Genomic DNA, 22,465 nt, shown 5'->3' with positions numbered 1-22,465 from the left:
GGGGGGGGGGGGCACTGCCCCCACGGAAGATCTGCCACTGAAGTCAGAGTTTCCAAAACGCCAGAAGAAGTCGCTAGATTTGTCACTAGTGGCTTTTGACAAAAAGTCGCCAGGAGGCTTTGGAAAGTTGCCAGATTTAGCGAGAAAGTCACCAAGTTGGCAGCACTGCTCAGCACCCCTCAACCTCTGATCCTAGAATCTCCCCTGGTTGTGGGTGTTTGGCTGAGGAGTTTAATAGTTTTGGTTTTCCTTAGTTATGCTGAAAACTCCGTTAGCCTTTGTTTGGTTTTATCTGGTTCGTTGATTTAGCAATATCCACCAGCCCTGGTTTACTCTGATCACTTTTATGTTAATTTTGTCACTAGGCAATAAATTACTTTACCCCAACCCATGACATCTGGTTGTTTTTGCTACACCTTGCTGACAATAGTGGCTGGGTCGCAAAAGTTTTACTCACTTTAGCTCTTTGGCTTTTAAGAGTTTGCACACAAAAATCCCAATAAATCTCAACTGTGTCCATAGAAATGTCTAGAAAGAAACCACTGAGTAAAGAAACGAGTACACATACAAATACCTGATAATAATCGAATAGTAAAAATCTATTCTGATGAATAACTCTTTATATAATAATCATGTTTATTTTGTTGCAAATTATACCAATGTAACTGTGATCCTTTTTTTTGGTCCAAATTAGATCTTGCTTCCAAACTTTTGGCCTGAAAAACACATTTAAGACTCACTTTTATTCACATTTTCTGCTAACCTCCAAATGGTGCAGCTAATTCCAATCCAAACACAAACAGTGTGCTGTGTTCCAACCAGGATGTTGGATGTGAACCCATGTGGTGATGTAAGGAGGAAGTCGGAAAGCTGCCGTCAGGTGTCGGGTGACACAGTCAATCTCCAAAACCTCCCGAATAACATTAACGGCAGACGTGGTGACGCACCGTCAGAGCCCTGCGGGGTTAATGTGGGACTGACGGAGGGAATAACGTTAGAGGATTAGGACTGTCATCTGTTTGGATTACAGGGAGAGCTTACCTGCCCATCTGTCACCTTCAGGCCTTCACATCCAGGACGCCTCGCTCCTCCTGTTCATTTATTCAGGCAGATTAAAAACATGACTCTAATCTGTCACTCTCTTAGATTCCTTTTTACACTTGTGCTCATAAGTTTACATACCCTGGTAAAATTTGTTAAATATTGTCCTTTTTGTTTTTAGAAAATATGTTTGATCATAGAAAAGCTTTTCTTTCATTTAAGGTTAGTGGTCAGAAGTTACTTTTTGTCACGCAGTTGTATTTGCTCAGATGCACTTGTAAAGGTTTTGAGATATGAACTTCTCAGTGCAATAGAATTTTTTAACCTCCATTGTATTGAAGTAGAAGAATTTTACAGAACCTTTGCTCATCAGCACAAGTATCAGTACGACATAGGATGAGATTTGTATTTGATTCTGGGTAAACTGATGCTTCAGTTGGTCCAAGGGTGACAGTAGTGAATAAAATGCAAATGTTAATGCAATTGTCAGTCAATGTGCCACAGAAAGTTCTGATTAATATCTGTTTCTATCCACTGCTGTTATGTGAATTGTTAGTATTTTGGGATTGATGAAAGGGGAAGTAAACATAACAGAAAGAGAAGAATAATACTTCATTGATCATTTACAGGAAATTAGTTGTAACAGCAGGATGTTAAGATGCAGACAACCCACAAACCTGACAGAACACCAACATTACTAGTTATCAGTACGACCATATGAACTGAAAAGACTGATTGCTGCTGGTAGGAAGGACTTCAAAATGACTTGTCAGGGTCTAGAAATTATTTTAAATTTATTGTTGTTACTGTCTTCTCTGTAATTTTTATACTTTACAAAGTCATCCCACGGGCCGAATTGGACCCGCTGGCGGTCCGGTTTTTGCCCACAGGTCTTATGTTTGACACCCCTGCTATAGCTGGAGACAACCTCCACCTCCATGCCAAGAATCTCTGTTTTTATTGTTTGATGATTTTATATGTAAAGTGCCTTTGATTGTTTTGAAAAGCATTATACAAATAAAATGTATTATTTTTTTTTTTATTAAGAATGGTGACTGGTGCCGGTGTGGACTTCTTCCTGCTGAAGTCAATCACCATTCCCTTGGTTTTAAAGTTGTTCAGTAGAAGGTTGCTGAGGTCGCACCAGTCAGTAAAGTCTCTGATCATGTCCCTGTAAATATGGCATTTCTGTGTGTTTCATGTATTTTGCTAAAGTTCCCACAATTCTAAAGTTCTAATTTTGATACGATATTTGCCGAAATGTTTTAGAAACTGATACTGAAACAATATTGCAGCATAATAATCATAATAAGACCAGCAGGTTTTAAACAAAAAGCCTTTTCTATGTGAAGTCACATAACTTCTTTTAAAAACAGACTTTTCTTATGTAAGCACTAAGTGTTAAAGCTCGTCAGTATGTTTTTTTGTTCTTTTTTAAAAAACTTATTATTTACTAATTTCAAAAGAGACCTAAATGTTTTGACAATCTTAACTAAAGGCTGCGGATGATTTGAAAAGAAGTCATACAACATCTTAAGGTTATCTATGATTACGAGCTCGACTGAGTTCTACCCGGCAGGCACTGAGCCGTTATCACCGGTGATTCATTCTGCACAGGCTGATTGAACAAGATTTGTTTACTAGAAGGCAATAACTACAGAGAAGAAAAAGAAATTCAATTCAGCTTTATTTACGTAGCACCACTTTACAGTGTATGACATCTGAGAACATGTCACATAGTAAGGTCAAGCACTTACAGTATTAAATTATAGCGAGAAAACACAACAAATCCAATGATTACCTTTAAGTAGGCACTAGGGGATGGTGAGAAGAAAAAACTCCCTTTCAGTGGAGAAACTGGCTCAGAAAGGCCTCAACAGGTCGGGGTGAAGGGATTGTGGAGATAGAAAAGGACAGTAATGTGGGCTACATGAAAAGAAACATTGAAATTATTAAAATCATATCTTTGATTAAAGGATTGGTTCACATTTTTGTCTAAAAACAGCTCATGTGTCCGGTTAAACTGGTTTTACTTGTTGTAGTTAATCCTGTTGCTCATAAAGGATCTCTTTCTAATGCACCTCACTCAAATATTTCTTAAGAGTGTAGATTTTGTCCTCTATCACATATGGTGAAAATACATCACGAAGGGATTTCGTACAGGTCGGTATAATCAGGATGAATGATTACAACAAACTGAAGCTTCTCAGTATTCATTTTTGAATCTATTTTAAGACCAAATTGAGATTTAGGATACAAATTTTCATATATGTTTTCAATACGTAAACATTACACTTACAGACAGCTAAGCCACTGACACAATGCAAATGTTTCAATCATATTCTTGGAAATGAATGTTTTTTTTCTATTAGCTTTTGCCTGTAATTGCTTCTTATCTGCACCTTCCAATAAAACATACTTGAGGAGGTTAGAAGCAGAGGGATCTAACCCATACTAAATCCCAACTCAGATATGATGCGTTTCCATGCGAGAAAAAAACGCCCCAGTGGACACGTACCATTAGTGTGACCGACGACATCACAGACCAGCTTCCTGCCAGGCAGTTCTTCACAGATATTCTCTGGTTGTGCGCACTGACAAATTCATCAGCAATTTATGCAGCTGATCGCAATCAATTTCACCTATTAGCAAGCCTGATGTGACGTTCTAGAGCTTGGGTGTTGACACGTCTTTACATTGTGGGAGGTAGCATGTTCTCTGAAGCTATTTCTTAAGTGACAGATGGTGGACTTGTTGGCATCTGAGTTCCTTGTTTCAGCTCTATTTGACATACCAGCATCCATCAGCCAACGACAACTCATTTTCCTCTTTCTCGTGTCATATTTTGCTCTATAGGGCTTGGTGAAGTTGATGGACATTTTTGGGACACCTCCATTTATGTCTGAAATTATTTCTTAGATGACAAATGGTACAGTTGTGGACATTCAATTGTCTGACTACATCCCCATCCAACATGCCAACAACTCATTCTCTTGTCATCTGTGCCATCATGCCATTTAAATAAAGCTGCATTTTAAGGTGGACTTGTTAAAGGAGCATCTGGTTACACTGTCTGATCCTTTACAGCCAAAGATTGTTGAGAATTTGTCTTTTTTTTGGCTAAATGTAACCCTTTTCTGAACACAAAAACAGAAATCAAATTTTTAACTTTTCCTCCGAGCCAGCAAAGAAGACCTTTTGCATGCTGCGTTTATATTTTTGTTCAATTTTTATGGGGGTGGTGAATGTTTTTTAAAATTTCACTCAAGGGAAATCGTCAGTGTTGGTGCCGCTCTTCCAGTATTATGCACTAATGAATTTTAAATAGGCTGAATTCTTTTTTTTTAAAAATGCAAGATGACACTCTGGAAATCACACCGATTTTCTGCACTCGCTGGTGGATGTTTCTGCTGTGACTGAGCAGAGTTCATAGTTCACCCAGCGTTTTCTCTGGCAGAGTAACACTGAGGAGGAGGAGGAAGAGGAGGAGGATGGTGCTGTGCTGGAGGTGTGATGAAGATTTTAAGAATATGTGCAGGAGGAAACCGTCTGAGGTTAGCTGCTCACACCTACACGCAGAATGAACCAGCAAACCTTGATATCCACCCACACGACGACTACACATCCAGTCTGGACTCTTTCTCTCTGCTCCTCTGTCCTCTGCAAACACTTCCTGATGTAATTAGCACATCTCCAACCATCCTGCTACTCATGCACGACTGTTGCCAACCAGCGGCTCTCATTATCTGTGGGAGGTTAATTGACACGGGGTGATCTCTCGCAGATGCTGCAGCTCCAAACCGAGCCCACATCACAGAATCTCTGTCCTCAGAAACAACATACTTTGATTTATCTCTCTCTCTCTCCATCGCGCCGCTCGGCCCACTCTGTCCTCTTTATCTGCCTCTTCATCGCTCTCTAGCTCCCTTTCAGCTGATGGAGCTTATTGTGGACAAATAGGCTTAGCAGCATTGCTATGGCAACGGCGAATCGTAAAAAAGCTACACAAGCACTTCATCAGGGGCCGTGATCCAACGGCTCCCATTGGAGATGGTGCCCCCAACCTCCAGCAACAAGTAAAGGCAGGCCGGAGAGGCTCCCGGGAGGAGGAGAGAGGTGGAGATAATACTGACAGCAGAGGAAGGAGATAGTAACCATTTCTCTTCTCTCTCTGCTTATCTCTCACACTGTCTCGTCTCTCTGAGCATCCATCCAGCCTTCTGCTTTCTCAGGACTTCCTTTGTAATTCTGCTCAAAGGCGGTTTTTCTTCTTTTCTTGTGGAGTCTAAGACAAACTTAGGGAAAAGAAAAGGAGGTAAGAAAATACTTTTAAAAAAAAAAAAAAACAAAAAAACAACTGTTCATTCTTAATTCAAACAGCAACAAACTGCTTTAAATGTACCTCTCAAAAACAAAGCCTATTTTTTGAACCTTGATGAGATGAGAAATGTATATTTGAGCAAAATGGAATTTCAAAAGAAAGTTCAAGGCAAGAAATGTGTTTTTCTTCTGCACTACATTCTGATATCAATAATAATAATGATAATAATAATCAAATACATTTGATTTGTGTAATGCTTTTCTGGGCACTCAGACACATTTTACAGGCAAAATAAAACAGTCAAATAAAATAGAGTAGATATAAAAGCATAAAGCATAAGTGAGGATTTGCTGATTTTCTTGATCTTGCTTGATGGTAAATTTTATATGAAATATATAGTAAATATTTTTGGACACCTGATGAATTCAGGAAGCTGTGTCAGATTTTTTTTCATCTGTTATGGGGCAAACAATTAGTTGATAAACTGAAAAATTAAATCAACTGATAATAAACTGATTTAGGTACACCCTGTTCCTATTTTGATTCTTCTTATTCATTGCTTCTATAAAAAAAAACCCTATTCAAATACATCCATTAAAGCATATTTTAATGCATCTATCGTGCAGTTGCACTTCTCAGATGCCTGTTTTGGCTCCATTTTACAGGCTTAGTCACCACAGAGTTAAACCGATGAGGACATAGAGGACCAGGTCTGTCACTAATCTCACCCTGTTGCTGTGTTTGTTAATCCTGACAAATTCAATTCAATTTTATTCATATAGCGGCAATTACAATTCAGATTGTCTCAAGACACTTTACAGAACCCATATAGCCTGAATCCCCAGAAGAAGATCTGACACGACAGTGGCAAGAAAAAAATTCCCTTTTAACAGGAAGAAACCTTGAGCAGAATCCGATTCATATGGGGGACCCATCTGCTGCTGGCTGGCTGGGTAGAGAGGGACAGAAGAGGTGGCATACATGCATGATCACAGTAACATAGATGATGCGTACAAAGTAAAAGCCAACATGGAAACTGATTCTTAAGCTTACTGTTATGGTGTAAGGCTCTGGCATTAAATATGCTACATATATAGCTGGTAGTAAGATGCAAACAGTGTGTATATGAGCATATCATGTATAGTAAGGGCGATGCAGAGTAGACTGGTGGAAATGGGCAGCTGGAAGCAGTGGACTGGAGGAAGGTCAGCAGCAGTGTCCCACAGTGGACATGATGGAGACTAAGTCAGTTGGTGGGAGAACAACCACAGATCCTCAGATAACTAAGGGATGTCAAAGAAGAAGTCAGTTGTGCACTGTACATGCGGACTCCAACAGTACTGTCCTTTTAATGCCAAAAGAATGTTCTAGTCGCTGTAATAAAAGTTTGTGGTTGATGGTGTCAAATGCTGCACCAAGGTCCAACAAAACAAGTCTAGAGACCAGTCGATTATCTGACGCTATGAGAAGGTCATTAGTGACTTTCACCAGAGCTGTTTCTGTGCTATGATGCACTCTGAAGCCTGACTGAAACTCCTTCCTTTCCAGCTTTTAAAGTCCACAGCAACACAACATTTTATAACAGCTGAGCAACACCAAGCAGCTGTGGTTTGGAGGACAAAAGGATTAAGCCACAAATAAAAAGAGAGGGCAGTTACTAAACAGCCAAAAATGAATCTAAATTTAAAAGCATAAAAAACAGCAAACATGTGCAGGTGCAACATAAAAAGGTGTGTAGCCTGTTGCCATTAAGACATTGACTGTGCAAGTTTTATAAAATGGTGCTTCTGAAAATCTTTTGAGGATCATGGTTTTTGTTATTTTTATCATCAGTTAACTTTTCTATTATTTTTCTTAATCTAACATAACAGAATATATCAAAAAGGGAAAAATACCCACTTAATTACACTAATTTCTTCAATTTGCTTGTCTTTGAACAGTCCAAAGTCTAATTCAAATTTTTTCTTCAAATAAGAATTATTTTAAACATTGGCAAATCTTTAATGAAAAAATGTTCATGCAATTTACCTGAGATCAAGGTGAGATTTTAAAATAGCTTATTTTGTTTGACCAACAGTCCCCATTAACCTCACAGTAATACATAAGAAAGAACAGCAGCTAATCCTCACATTTGACAGGAACCGGACAAAGTGTGGCTTTTTTCAGTTTACTATCATAAAAGAACAGCAGCAAATATTCACATTTAAGAAACATTTGTATTATGAAACCTAATTAAAGCTTGTAATTTTAATTAACAACTCACAATACATGAATCAGTGTTGTGTTTTGTTGTACGTTCACCCAAAAAACCCAACAAACAACATGCAAACAAAAGACTCAGTGTTGGTCGGTGAGGGAGCTGATATGACACCTGTGGAACAAAGAGCCGATGGAGGATGAGACGAAGGACGCTCTCTTTGGGGAATATGTCCAGATGTGAAACACACTTCAGAGGATGTCATGTTTCAATTGATGCAAAATTATGCAGTGTTAATGTTTTCTTTGAAAAATGAGTGCTGTGTCAGTGCAATGAGAAAGAAGAGAAAAGTGAAGAACATGTTCAGTTTTGTTTATAAAGCTCCAGTCCACAACATAAGTCACCTCAGGGTACCTCCCATAGTAAGGTCAAGACCTTAAACTATTATATGGCAGAGCAAATCCAATGATCCCTTTAAGCTAGCACTACTAGTGGAAGGAAACAACCTCTTCAGGCAATTACATGTTCAGTGTAACAGCTCTGTAGTGTTGTTTTGGTCTCACATTTCAGGCTCTGCAAAGTACAGAAATACGCACATTTCAATAGTACACCACAAAACAAGATGTGAAGCACACATCCATCTAAAAATCAGTGAATTTGAGCAAAAATTTCAACATCTCGGCAGCATAATACTCTGATTTTCCACATACCATCACATCTCTGCGATGCCTCCCTCTGGTTGTCTATCTTCAGGGGACGGTGAAGGAGGACAATGGCCTCCTGGTTCAACTGGAATGAGCCTTATTACCGGACGCCCCGCCGGGACCCATCCGACGTGGTCACCGACACCCTGATGGTGGAGTTCAGCTGGCAGCTGAAGGAGGCTGAGAGGCTGCAGAAGGAGAGGGAGAATGAGTACCGACGCCTGAAGACTGGTGTGGACTACAGCTGGCTGGCCAGCACGCCTCGATCCTCCTTCAGCATCAGCACCGGGGAGCGGCTCGGCCTGGAGGACCTCTGCTCCAAGGTGCCGCCGTCCGGCTGTGGCATCGTCATACTCAAGTAAGGAGGCCTTTTTTTAACTTTTTTTAACTTTTTTTGTGTACTATAAGCTAGTATTCAATAATTATACTCCCCTAGGAGTATAATTACTCGGGGATACGCGGGGGTATAAATCATCTACCTCCGGTCGGGGTAGATGATAACATCAACATGGGAACAACCATAAAACATGGACGCATCACTGTTATTATGCATTCAGTTTTCTTGTATCTTGTACCATACCCATAACTCACAATGGATCTTCATTGCAGGAACTTGCATGCCATTTTAATGCAGCCAGAACAGCAAAAAAAAAAACAAAAAAACAAAAACGCCTTTGTAGAGCCTCCTCAAGGGTAATTTATAAGGAAAAAAAGAGTATCCAGGAAAGGTATTGCTGAGCGGCCGTGAACTGTTGTGCACGTCTTGACCCTGATTGATTAAACTCAGAGAAGAGAGCATGCACACAAAGGTCTAGGCCGCCCTCAAGTTCCTGCAGTGGAAAACAGCTCACAGACAACTGGTGACTTTCAACTGCAGGAAATCATCGTAATCATATACAGAAAATGTCCGTGTAATTGGCTCTTTCAACCTTTCTGTTTCTACTGCAGCATAACATCTGACAGCTTTGACCAAAACATCATAACAACATCAAGCTGTTACTAGACATAAAACTCCAGTTCAACGAGCACGTAGAAACAATATAGGATTTGTTATGTCACCTTATATGCTGAACTTCATGTTGAAGATGTTGATGTTAGACAGATGAAAACTTAACCAGTCGGCGCTGTCGTCTTCAAGTTAACCCAATCAGTGTCAAGACACATAGCAGCTTCCAGGTAGTAGGTATTATATTCTCCCCCTAAAAAGGTCCCTGAATGAAGTTCTAAAGTGGCGATTCTTGTGGTTGGGACATGCATACAAGTTCAGACTGCACTAAAATGGGTCACAAGCTGCCACTGTGGCAAATGGCCTAATGCTAATATGCTAATATGGATAATGTGCATCACAGTATTTGCTAATTACCACAGTACAGCAGAGGAATAGGAATGTCAATATTTTTCAGGTATTTACACATGAACCAAAGTATTTCGACCACTTTAAATTTCAGCTGATGATGATGCTAGATGGTGATTACAGCTGGTCAGGAGAATGACATCAAGGTTATCTGTTAGGACAACATAATGAAAAAGTGTCAACCTCATGGTGGCACCAATGGATTCATTATTTGGGCATCATTAATGTTTGTACAAAATGGTCTAAGATCCAGGAATGTTTCATGCTGGACCAAGAGAAAAACAGTGTGTGACCAAGGCTCTCTGTCGTGTACTAGATATGTATGAGTTGTTAGCAGTTTCCATTTGGGTTGGTGTGGGAAGACAGTCTTGAACTGCCACAGACCTCTTGAAGACAGTAATGATACAGATTCTGTTTTCAAGACTAACGGCCATCAGAACGTCAGAGTTGAATGATGAATCGGTGACACTTGTTCCTGCTCACACCACCTTCTGATCTAGCTCAGACTGACACATAGAGCTTATCGGCGCAATGCTTGTTTGGCTGAATTCCATCATCGTGTTAGTCTAATGTGAGCCTGCTGCTCCGTTGGCCCTGCATTCCTTTTGCATATGTTCCGGTCCTGTTCAAGGCTTAGAAAGTATAAGTCAGCAATTTTCAGAGCAATTTCAGGAGGGTTAAACGACTAAATTAATGGTTGCCGTTTGATAGCAATTGTCAGTGTGTACACAGTGTCACTCCACTCCAGTTTCTGACATTAGAGCTTCCTAATGTTCCTGACCAGCTGAAGAACACAGCTGCTCAGGAAATCTACCACTTCGCCTCCACACTTGACATAACCTAGTGACACCATGTACTTCCTCCAGCTGGTGCACATCAAATTTATCCTCAAGGGGTCAACAACTCATTTTTATGAGATTGCAACTGTTTCTGACATACACTGATCAGCCACAACATTAAAACCACTGACAGGTTAAGTTAATTACATTGATCATTTTGGTACTATGTGGTGTTCTACTGGACAACCTTGGATTTTGGCATCTCAAATGTCGCTGGCCTATCCACGCAAGAAAATGCACCTCACCACTTCTGATTACGTGCATTTGTGAAAACACACAAAACATATAAGTAGTAAATTAACAGTAATATAAGATCATTTTTTCCAAAAACTACTCCTCTTTTCTTGACACAAGTGTTCAAGTCAGTTGGGCAAACTTTGCATCAGTGCCGCTACTTGCAGAACCTTGAAGTTTCAGCCATGCATCCAACACATTTAACTAAATATTTAACTATTTTTCCATTACTTCTAGAGACTTCCCCAATTTATTAATTTTTCTAGCTAATTTTTTTTTATACATTACCTATAACAAACCATTTCCCCATTACTTTTAGAAAAACAGCCTCCTTCACTGATCTTTTATCCAACATTTGACGACATTTTGATTTTATCTGTACCCTTTTCAATCATTTATTTATTGTTTTTAACTGACTCATGACATTTCTCTGCTTTGTTTGAATACCTAGGTCACAGTGTTGTTTTTAAACCATTTGGAATTATGGAATTTATCAAATCAGTAAAGCCATAATCTTTCCATCTCCACCACTTGGAAGTACCTCCTGTGGTATTCGTGGTGGGGAATTACTACTCTCGAGTCTTAGGATCAATAATTTTAGGTAATTGTATGCTTATGGGCTAAAATGATAAAGTATGTTTGTGTTTATATGATTTCAAGCCACTTGAGGGTCGTCTTTAGCTCGGATGACTAAAGGTTTGTTCAGGGAAGCTGCTCAGCTGGCCGACTTCCCTGCCGTCCTACATATGACTCTATAATGCTTCGGCGTCTCTGTCCTTTAATCTGCAGTGAGGACATCCTGAGCTCATCTTAGCATCTGTTCGTAGAAAGCTGCCGAGGTCTCGGGTGTCTTGTTAGAGCTCCACGGCATTAATGTGGGTGAGCAGTGAGGTGCTAAATGCTAAGTGGAATCCCATCAACACAGCGGGGACTGAGTGGAGCGTGTTTTTTGTGATTTTAATTAGCTGCATGCGGGTGGAGACCTCACTTGTTAGGTTTACTGTGAAGTGTAGTTAATTCCTCTCTGAGATACTTGGGAAAGAATCTGATTGTTTGACTTTTATTGTTTATTTGGATCCCCATCAATGTGCAAAACGTGGGTGAGTCCTGGATAGAAACAGGTCAATAATGAATTGAGGAAATAAAAGTAAATAAACAAACTATTGTCAAAAATAAATTAGAAATTGTGACTGCTTCTACTCATTTGCCTAAATACACTACCGTTCAAAAGTTTGGGGTCACCCAGACAATTCCATGCTGTCCATGAAAACTCACACTTTTTATGTGCTAACATATTTGCACAAGGGTTTTCTAATCATCAATTAGCCTTTCAACACCATTAGCTAACACAATGTAGCATTAGAACACAGGAGTGATGGTTGCTGGAAATGTTCCCCTGTACTCCTATGTAGATATTCCATTAAAAATCAGCCATTTCCAGCTAGAATAGTCATTTACCACATTAACAATGTCTACACTGGATTTATGATTAATTTCATGTTATCTGCATTGAAAAAAACTGCTTTTCTGGAAGTCTGGAAGCATAGGAAATCTCATTAACTGTCATTTTTTTTGCCTCCACAGATTAAATATGGCTTTGTCAAAAGAAGAAAGAGTTGAACTGGTACTTCTCAGTGGACATGAAGGATGGACATATTGAAAGATATGGTTAGGGTTAGAGTTAGGGTTGGGGTCAGGGAAGTGACTTTTTGGAGCTAGCATGGATTGTAGCCATGACCAATTCTTTAGTTTTGGCTGATGCATTTAGTCATCCAGAACGGAGTTTGTCCACGACACTGGCCATTTCTCTACACTTTTTTAACCACCTTTGCTACTGTGGAAAATCCAAGTGGAATCCTCCTTGGATAACGTTCATTAAGTTCATCTGCTCTCTTTTGGTATGTCCATCCTTCACGTCCACTGAGAAGTACCATTTCCACTCTTTCTTCTTTCGAGAAAGCCATATTTAATCTGCGGAGGCAAAAAAATTACGTTTCATGAGATTTCCTGTGTCCAGACTTTAGGGACACCCTGTACAAACAACAAGAGGTAAAGCTAAATTTAAAAAGACGCACAATAATACTAATAATTCACGTGTGATGTGAGCTTGCATGTTGCAGCGGTGGTCTGAGTGAAAGGAAAGCCAATCACCGGTTAACTGGACACTTACTGGGAAGCAGGTTCCCAGACTGATTCTATTTAAAGGCTTGTTAAGGCTTCAGCCATCTCTTGTTAGGAAGATGAGGACGGGTAATTGGGAAATTGGCAAGGGTGTGCTGGTCATGTACATGGGAGGGCTGATGACTGTGATCCGGACAGCATTTTGTAACATTTGCCATCATGTGGATATTTTTTTTTTCAATGCAAAAGCAAGAATAAAACCTTGAAACACTGTATTTGCAGGAACCCTAACCCACCTGCTTGGAAAGACCCGGGATACTGTAGATGAGTTGACATCCGTGTATCAACACAATCATGTTTTTTGTTCTGTCCTTGTCCTTTTGTTGCATTAGATTGTTGTCTCCCAACCAAATGCTACTTTTTAAACACTCTTTCCAATTTAACGAACCAAAATCAAACTTTACTGAACATAAACCAATAAAACATCACATCTGGCACATTTATAAGCAGCACAATAAAATACTTTCCCCCTTCCTGCACCAAGTCCAGTGAAAATGGAGTGTGAAAACAATCTTGAACACAACAATGCCTCTGATGCTGTGAAAAACTCCACTCTAATTTGATGTTAAGGAAATTTTGCTCTGAGAGTGTGGAAAAACAACAACATTGGTCCAAAGGGGGATCAAACCCACAACATTAACGTCAACATCGCACTCTATTCAACTGCCCCAACTCAAATTTGACAGGTAGGACGCAAAATGTCCTCCAATTCTGGAATGACGCATGAACCGTTCACCCGGTATGCCACTAAATAACACTAAACTGACAATTTGTACAACCACACAGTCTCTGCAGTATTTACCATCAGCTCACTCACCTGTGTTTTGTTCTGCTGCGTTCAGGTTCAGGGAGGTCATGCAGGCCAACGAACCCGAGGCCCACGAGGTGCCCGGCCTGTTCCGCTCCGTCCTCCTGGAGGCCCTGGACCACCTGAAGGAGGAGCAGGAGGCGCAGCGACTCGCCCGCCAGTGGAACAACAAACGTGCCATGAGCATGTCCCTCATTAATTTCAGGTCCAGGATCAAGATCAACCCGTTCGGGAGCACGGTGGGCCTGACCTCCCCTGCAGCCGAGGGGGCGGGACTCAGCGACCTGAAAACGGTGTCGGAGGACGTGGAGAAAGGGATGGACCGGGATGAGAGGCAGAGGGTGTGGAGCATGCCCGACTTCAGATACAAAGGATCCGGCAGCAGCGGCACCAGCAAGGTGGTCTGATGCAGCGTTCAGAGGACTGAGAGGACGGTCGGACGTTTCAGGGGGATAAACGCTGATCTCTAGGACTGTTGCAGTGTTTCCACGGGGACGAATCTTTCATTCCTGACTTTTCAGTACAAAAACCACTCAGCGTTAGATCCTGCTTGTCGGGCATTTTACTGATATTCTACACACTGACGACAGTTTTGCAGTACTTGAAACTATTTTAACTTTGCTTGAGATTATCACTTCTTGCAGCGATGCCTCTTTTTTTTTGTAGAGATTTGGCATCTAAGCACTGAGGGCCTGATAGGGTTATTTATATAATTTAATACTTTTTTTGTTGCAGGAGAAAATTGATTGTTAGCTCAAATTTTAAAATTGAGGTGAATGGTGTTTTATGAAAGTGTGTTTTGCATGTAAGGGGAATATAGTGTTAAAAACAAAACACAGTTGTGCTCCTAAATTTACGTACCCTGGCAAAATTTGAGAAATATTGTCCATTTTTTTGGGAAAATATGTAAATCTTTTCTTTCATTTAGCATTAGCGGTCAGACAATTATATTTGCTCTAAATGTTCATGTTTTCATTAAAGAATGGTACATATTTTACAAATTCTGCCAGGATATGTAAACTTATGAGCACAACCGTATTTCACTTGAACGTCACTCGGAAGGTGAATCATGCTCGCCTTCCCGACAGCGCACAAAGACTCAGCAGCATAATTCATCATCCAAGGTCAGAGCACTGAAAGCTTTTCTCCTGCGCTCTTTATTTGCAAGAGCGAGTCATGAAAGTAAAAAAAAGAGAAAAAAACGCAGAGATAAATCACTAAGTGTTGCCAGATGTTTTGAAATGAAACATTTCAAAGTAAAATCTTTCCAGCAGTTTAATTGCTGTTTGTTCCATTTGTCACAAAACAAAAATACAACACACAACAGGTTTGTTCCATCGTCCATATAAAGCTTTCAAATGGTTTGATGCAAGGGAGGACTAACGGCGATTGTATTTTATGGGAGAATAAATGCCAAAATGCCAGGAATGAGACTTTCAGTAATTATCAAACAATCCAATGCTCATTTTAGGCAAAATGTACACATTAAAAACTATTATTTCAGTACACGCTGATAACACGGTGGCTCCCGCAGCCAGGATTTACTGTAGAAAAATAACCACAAAGTTACCTACAAAAGATAAATGACTGGGAATTTTAAAAAATGTATTAAGGTTGACATGAATGACTGACGCAGCCAGCATGTAGAGAGAGTATCTGAAACAGATTTTACACATCAGAGTCTGCTTGGGCTGAACACAAGAGAGACGTCACTTAGGTTAGTGTTGGTTGTTTAACGTCTAGAAATCTTCTCCAATCATCTATAGCAGACTCCTCACTTCTACACGAGGCTTGAAACCATCGCACTGAGGCCGAATCGTTGGTGGTAAAGTTGCATTATGGGTAATGTCGGACCAGGTACTGACAAGACAGAAAAATGCATAATAGCAGACAGCAACTCTGGTTCTGCTGATTACAATATTTTTCTTAAAGGGTCTGTTGAGCCTAAATTGGTGGAAAACCTTTTTTTTCGGGGCGACATGGTCAAACCACAAGCAGCACTGATAAGTCTAGAGCTGGCAGGTAACCAATTTTCATTCCCATCTCACCGTCTACGGCTTACACTACCATTCAAAAGTTTGGGGTCACTTAGAAATGTCCATATTTTTGAAAGAAAATATGTTTTTTTTTTTCCAGTCAAGAAAACATTAAATTAATCAGAAATACAGTGTAGACATTGTTAATAAGGTAAATGACTATTCTAGCTGGAAACAGCTGATTTTTAATGGAATATCTCCATAGAGGTACAGAGGAACATTTCCAGCAACCATCACTCCTGTGTTCTAATGCTACATTGTGTTAGCTAATGGTGTTGAAAGGCTAATTGATGATTAGAAAACCCTTGTGCAGTTATGTTAGTACATGGATAAAAGTGGGAGTTTTCATGGAAAACATGGAATTGTCTGGGTGACCCCAAACTTTTGAACAGCAGTGTATAATTTACACTTCTTACATCACAATCAGACTAAGCTGAAGAATTGGTCACCTGCACAGCAGCACGGTGGTCTGAAAGCAGTTCACTTTGCTGCAGCTCCTTCACTCCGTCCAGCCCGGTGCTGCCCCTCGGTGGCGACGCAGGTTATATTCACCACCACCTCCTCAGAAAACTCTTCACATTTGCTCTCCTGGAAAGCTGAGTTGTTGTTTCCTGAGTTCTGCTGACGTGTCTGCGCCCGGCCACCAGGACTGGTGTCCACGGCGGCATCACAGGGTAGAGTTCAAGAACTCGAGAAGCTCTGCTCGATTTTTATCCCGCTGTCATAAAATAAGGCGCGTGAGACAATAAACAACCTGCTCACACACTATAAAAAGGCACATCTGCAACTCAAAGGTGAGTTTACCTGCTTGTCTTTCTTTGACTTCTTTACTTTCATCTTTATCTTCTTCCCTGAAATCATACTGTACTTTCCTTTTTTACGGTCCTTCAAGTACTAAAAGAAAAACAAAACCGTTACAATGATGTTGAACAGCAAAATTACATAATTAGCCTGTGACAAAAACTACAACTTCCAAGAAAAAGCATGGATAAATAAGGAACACAAGAATTACAGCATTGTAAAAGTGTTTGCATAATGTGTGCAGACATGAATAGTAACATTTATATTTTATTAACAGGTTTGGACTAGGGCTGAAACAATTCCTCAAGTTATTAGATTACTAAAATTCCTCGAAGCAAAATTCTCTGAATGGAGGCTTCATTTAATCCACTACATACTAGACCCCAGATCACTAACTGGTCCAGACCCAGACTTCATCCTATACAGTCCTGGACCTATAATCAATAAATTATGAGGGGATTTTAAATTGGACGGGATGCTTTTATTTAAAACGCTGCAGCTTTTCTAGTGTTTACGGCATTTAGCAGATCAGAGGCTGAACTACGAAGGCAGTTTGACATAGTCAGATTTTCTTTTAATGTAATTTGGCTCGACAAAAACTAAAACCTCAGTCAGAGTTAACAGGTATGAAGGTGGTTTTCAACTTTCTTTGTCAACTCAGACTTTCTGCTTCAAACTCATCACCCAAACAGGAGCATTTAACGCATCATTTGAATCGTTTTCTGCACAAAATGAAACGATGGTGTTCAGCTGCTTCAGTCAACAGGTTGTTTAAATGGAGAATAATGAGGAATATAAAACTTTATGATGGTAAAAAGCTGCAACTGGAAATTATATAAGACAGGAATGCTGGTAGAAAACTATTAAACGTGCGTTAATGTATTTATTTTACTGATCAATTCAGCTGATTATTGATAACAGACAACTGCACAATAAAACTATCAAAATTCATATATTCAAACATGATATTGTATTGAAGTGCATGTAGGTCTGATATTGTCTCATAATGAAGGAAATCACTTTAATTTGTGGCCAAATCAGAGTGAAACTAAAGTTACTGATTGAATATTCTCCATAATAAATACTAACTCATCAGTTTTCTTATTTGTGTTCTATCAGCTGCAGTAGCAGCAGTTTAAACAGACCAAACATAAAAACATGTTTATGTGATTTCTGCATCACCAACTAAATACATGTTGGGTTCTCATGACTTTGAGTTTTAGTTGAATACCCCTGTACTATACTATATATGTACAATACCCCTGTACCATACTACATATATGTATAATACCCCTGTACTATACTATATATGTACAATACCCCTGTACTATACTACATATATGTATAATACCCCTGTACTATACTACATATATGTATAATACCCCTGTACTATACTGTATATGTACAATACCCCTGTACTATACTATATATGTACAATACCCCTGTACCATACTACATATATGTATAATACCCCTGTACTATACTATATATGTATAATACATCACAGATGCCCGCCTGTGTTCCAGCAGGACGGTTATTTCTGTTGCACACTGTGCTCACTTCAGAATCCGATTACTTGATTAATCGCCAGAATAATCAATAGAATACTCGATTACTAAAATGATCGATAGCTGCAGCGTATGTCTAGACTGACGAATATTCTCAAAATTTTTCAAAAATGATGAACATAACTACTTATTACCAATTGCCATACACTATTTGATTGTTCCCATTTTAAAGAAGAGGTGATTGATGCTGGTGTTAAATTTAACAATTAAATACACTCTACACTGCACTTCCACTTGTGACAGAATTGTCTGGAGAGATATCAACACATTTTATAGGATCTAATTTAATGATGGAGACAGAATATCGATATGGAACACAGTGGAAGAAAAACACTCTCAGTCTAAATGCAACTTGAACAGACTGTTACTGAAGGTTGTTCTACCTTGGAGATCTGTACAGGTCCCGAGTTTTCCTCTCCTCCTTTTGCTTTCTTGTCTTTTTTACGTTTATGCCGCTTCTCTTTCTTCCCTTTCTGGTTCAGAACGCAAAATTGGCAAAACTTAGTTTTCAGTGACAGAAATGTGGCAATGCAAGATGCTAAATGCAGAGGAAATTACCTTTTTGTTCTTCTCCTTTTTCCTTTTTTTAGACTGCTTTCTGGACTTACTCCGAGAGTCTAAAAACAACAGCAAAAACAACACGCTGAGCCAAATCCAATCACTGATATTTAGTACTGTAACAAAAAAGCACTCATGGGACAGATTTATAAAGAAGCAAACAAAAATAAAAGCATTTTGAGAGAAATTTATCATGTTAGTATCAGAGAGATTATTAAGTATTCCAGACTTTCTATTGTCCATTTACCACTACTGCTGGAGCTGCTCTGACTACGGCTGGATGACGGTGACGAACTCGAAGAGGACGATGAGGATGATGAAGATGAGGATGATGAACTGGAAGACGAGGAGGAGGAAGACGATCTACTGCGACTGCGTTTCCGTTTCCTTTTCTCTCGTCCTAAAAAAAACACCAGACATATGCAAAGACAAAATACAAAGATCATTTAGTGGATGAATGAATCCACTGTTTGAGTCTATTTGAGAAAAAGATACGACATTGCTGTATATTGCAAATTTGTCACTAAAGTTAGGAAAACCTACTCACAACATTGCACTTATCAATACTAAACACTTTTATCCACACATTTGTATGTTCATTCAAATAGCTACAACAGCTTTTTTGTTTCTATGTGTGAGACATGGATCTGTTTCTATTACAGCGTAAAGTAAAACACTTGGCAGTTTAATGCTGATTTGACTCATTGTCTGATGAATAGCAAATGTGAACTAATGAACTAATGTGGCTGTGATGAAAAAGGACCACAAACAAGAAATTGCAACTCAACTATTTTCAGATTTTAACCTAAAAGCAATTGACTGACAAAATAATAAAAAGGTCACAGGGAAAATTGGTCTTAAGTTTCTGTGAACCGACATTTTTATCTAACGTGATGTTTGAAAAGTGCAATAACTTTCATGCATCTACAGAATTAACCAAAGGTAAAAGACACCGATGAACGTCTTGCCTCTGCTCCTTGATCTCCTCCTTTCGTCTGTTCTGGAAGTGGAGCTTGACACTCTGCACTCTGCTTTCGTTGACTAGAAACACAAAGACATGTCTATTGACAGTGTGTGACGGATGCGACAGGAAACTGATTTTCACTGGAATCTGATTTGAGCTTCTGGAAAAGCTGTCATGTCATTAAAAAGTGACCTTACAACAACTGAATTGAAACTGTATCACCCAGTTCATACATTAGACATTCATGCTTCCAAGCTAGGGATGCTCAATTTATCATTTCAGCATTGACACTGGGCAAGTATAACAGTCCTATTGCAGGAGGTGCATTGTGAAATATGGCAAATTAACTTTAACGCATCATGGTGCAACTATTTCTATTGTTTCATTCAAAAAGAAAATCGTATGGTTCTCATTTTCAGTGATTAATCCACAAAATTAGACTGTTTTATAGAACATAATTTACTGCGACTGAAGATTTTTTTTTAAAAAAAAGTATCTACAAGACATAAATATAGATGTGCAGGAACAGGAGAGAAAAACTGACAACTGGTAGAAAAATGAAATACATCAGTCGTGTGTAAATATTTCGTCTACAAAAAGGACGATGTCCAAAAACAGGTTACATTTGGCAACACAAGTATTTTGTTTGGCCGTTAAAATCAGTACCACAATGCTATTCAGAACAAAACACTGTCATGGATGCCTTGCCAGCGTTTCAATGGAACTCAAGAAAAATCTTGACAGTAAAGAGTAGTTTTTCAGTCATTGTAAGATTGTTGTTTTTTTTAATTTATTTTTGATACAGAGGAACTCTCCTACAAAATCATTGATGAATGATTCATTCTTTCCAAATAGAGTTATTCAAGTCATCTGGGGAGTCTTGTATATTTTCAAACTACAATATATGTCATAGAAAACCAAATATTGGAATGATCTTATTTTCCAATATTGTGCAGCCCTATTTTAGACAATCCTCCCCCACCACAATGTTGAGGTTTTGTATGTTGTGCCTAATAACCTTGTTTTTTTATTTGCAATTCGATACTGTACTATACCATGCAATGCTACACATACAATGCAATACTGTGCTGCTATACATACTAGGTAGTACTGTGCAGGGCTATGCGATACTGAGTTTTTTTGCTTTCTCGGAAAACATACTGTGCAATACTATGCAACTGCATACTACATACAGTGCAATACACAAGACTGTGACTGTGACTATGGCCTACAGACATCGTGTTCCTAGCTTGTTGTTTTAATTACTGTAAATTGTTGTTTAAATCGTGGTAAATTTATTTATATACATACCTTTATTTATTCTACTTTAGATTTCTTTTTATACTTCAGTCCGAGAGTATTTCCCTAATTTTGTCGTAATCCTGGCAACAGCTGTACAATGACAATAAATCCTCTTATGTCTTTATTTAGAAATTTGTATGTAATCTGTTGGTCTGTAGTATATCTCTCGTATGTACTGTAATCTTTAAACTTTAACCCAAATGAATAAAATCAATTAATTTTGATGCTTTAGTAACATTACAATCACAGTCTAGGGGCTGCAATCACCTTTTGGCAAGTGGAAAACTGCGTTATTTGAGTTGAACTAGTCCTTTAAAGCCTTCTTCTATCCGTAAAAAGAACTGATTTGGCTATACTTCAGGGCAAGGAGCAGGTGAATAATGCACACCTAAGGACAACTGCAAAGAGATCATTTCTTTATGACTGTTTGACCAGATAAAAGCAGCTGCAGACGTGTCCAGCTAACAAGCAACGACGTATAAAACCAAACGAACACCCGGCAAAAGTGAGATCAGCTTTTGGCAGACGATCACTTTTTAGCAGGACGCCTGACTTATTAAGAAGCGTATTGATTATAGACTATAGGTAACTTATAGACTCTAATCGTCCTTTCTGTGGCGCTTAACGTCACACCAGCAGCGCTGCGTTTACTGAGCTGAAGCTAAATAGCCGTACAAGCTATGAAATAAAACTACTAGTGACGGTAAAAAGAAGGGCTTCTGTACTCACCATGGCGACAGAAGAATGCAGTGGATATACCGTATATCAACTGACACCACAGCTACTGGAAAATGGGTGTCTCCGGTAAATTAGCACTAGCTGGCAATCTGAGGAGACATTTTGTTTCCCATGATGCACCGCGACTAGACGCTTTCAAAACAAGGGTGCGACAGTCGACACAGCGCCCCGAGCGGCCAATAAGAGGAAATACAGCCAACGCTGTCAGTGAACTGCACACCGTTATGAACAAGTTAAAGTTTTAAATTACACGATATTTACACATATAGTACCTGACAAAGTTGTCTAGAAACTTGTTTAATCTTTAGCTGCCAGCTAAAGCGGCTAATCTCAAGACTATGGCTGTCAGATGCAACTAGCTTAAAAGCTAATGCTGTCAAATAAAACAACCCTGCAATTTATTCCTAAATTCAGTTAAATAAAAGCTGTACTTACTGGTGCATTACAGTATTTATCAGCAGTTATGATCTGAGCAATAAACTGAGAATACAAAATTTTTTCACTTTTCCGCCATAACAAACACAAACCCTGTACAGACAGTTTTAATAAGAATAATTTCAGTGATATCAGAAAACATTAAAGATAAGTAAGCTGAGTCGGATATTTTACAGTTTAAAAATAAACATTTCAGTGATCTGTCTAATCAATAAAGTAATTTATTACTTAAATATTTTCTTGGCATTTCTACTAGTTATTTATTACTCCGCCAAGGAACGCGACAGAGTTATGTGATGATTGATGTACCTTTGTTTGTCTATCCGTCTGTCTGTCTGTTAGCAACATTTCTCAAAAACAAACGGATTTGGATGAAATTTCCAG

The 22,465-nt window shown here is 39.1% G+C and overlaps 2 protein-coding genes and 1 long non-coding RNA gene across 3 annotated transcripts; 1 reads left to right on the top strand and 2 right to left on the bottom strand.

Annotated features, from left to right (window-relative positions):
• Positions 1–2,711: 2,711 nt before the first annotated feature.
• Positions 2,712–8,516, bottom strand: LOC129350243 (uncharacterized). Its single transcript, XR_008603598.1, has 2 exons — positions 8,270–8,516; positions 2,712–8,132 (listed from the first exon to the last, which is right to left on the bottom strand). It is a non-coding gene; the product is annotated as an uncharacterized LOC129350243 (long non-coding RNA).
• rd3 (retinal degeneration 3, GUCY2D regulator) lies at positions 5,081–14,958 on the top strand. The gene is made up of 3 exons (XM_023297015.3): positions 5,081–5,356; positions 8,313–8,621; positions 13,714–14,958. The coding sequence occupies exons 2-3, from the start codon at positions 8,332–8,334 to the stop codon at positions 14,084–14,086; spliced, it is 663 nt and encodes a 220-aa protein (XP_023152783.2). The 5' UTR covers positions 5,081–5,356; positions 8,313–8,331; the 3' UTR covers positions 14,087–14,958.
• Positions 14,937–21,779, bottom strand: si:ch211-22i13.2 (uncharacterized protein LOC553945 homolog). Its single transcript, XM_023297021.3, has 7 exons — positions 21,638–21,779; positions 19,611–19,683; positions 18,890–19,042; positions 18,643–18,701; positions 18,468–18,557; positions 16,520–16,609; positions 14,937–16,433 (listed from the first exon to the last, which is right to left on the bottom strand). The coding sequence occupies exons 1-7, from the start codon at positions 21,638–21,640 to the stop codon at positions 16,383–16,385; spliced, it is 519 nt and encodes a 172-aa protein (XP_023152789.1). The 5' UTR covers positions 21,641–21,779; the 3' UTR covers positions 14,937–16,382.
• Between the last annotated feature and the right edge of the window lie 686 nt (positions 21,780–22,465).

Source organism: Amphiprion ocellaris, chromosome 12, assembly GCF_022539595.1.
Source record: "Amphiprion ocellaris isolate individual 3 ecotype Okinawa chromosome 12, ASM2253959v1, whole genome shotgun sequence".
In the NCBI taxonomy this organism is placed as follows: Eukaryota; Metazoa; Chordata; class Actinopteri; family Pomacentridae; genus Amphiprion; species Amphiprion ocellaris.
The sequence above is the reverse complement of the archived record's forward strand: the minus strand, read 5'-3'. Positions and strand labels throughout refer to the sequence as shown.

What these genes read in the sequence shown, in the direction of transcription:
- rd3 (XM_023297015.3), top strand. Translation starts at nt 8,332, where the DNA reads ATGGCCTCCTGGTTCAACTGGAATGAGCCTTATTACCGGACGCCCCGC. An exon ending in TGTGGCATCGTCATACTCAA is followed by an intron (nt 8,622 to 13,713) that starts GTAAGGAGGCCT and finishes TGCTGCGTTCAG; the next exon opens with GTTCAGGGAGGTCATGCAGG.
- si:ch211-22i13.2 (XM_023297021.3), bottom strand. An exon ending in GACCTGTACAGATCTCCAAG is followed by an intron (nt 16,610 to 18,467) that starts GTAGAACAACCT and finishes TTTTTCTTTTAG; the next exon opens with TACTTGAAGGACCGTAAAAA. An exon ending in AGTCAAAGAAAGACAAGCAG is followed by an intron (nt 16,434 to 16,519) that starts GTAAACTCACCT and finishes ATTTTATGACAG; the next exon opens with CGGGATAAAAATCGAGCAGA.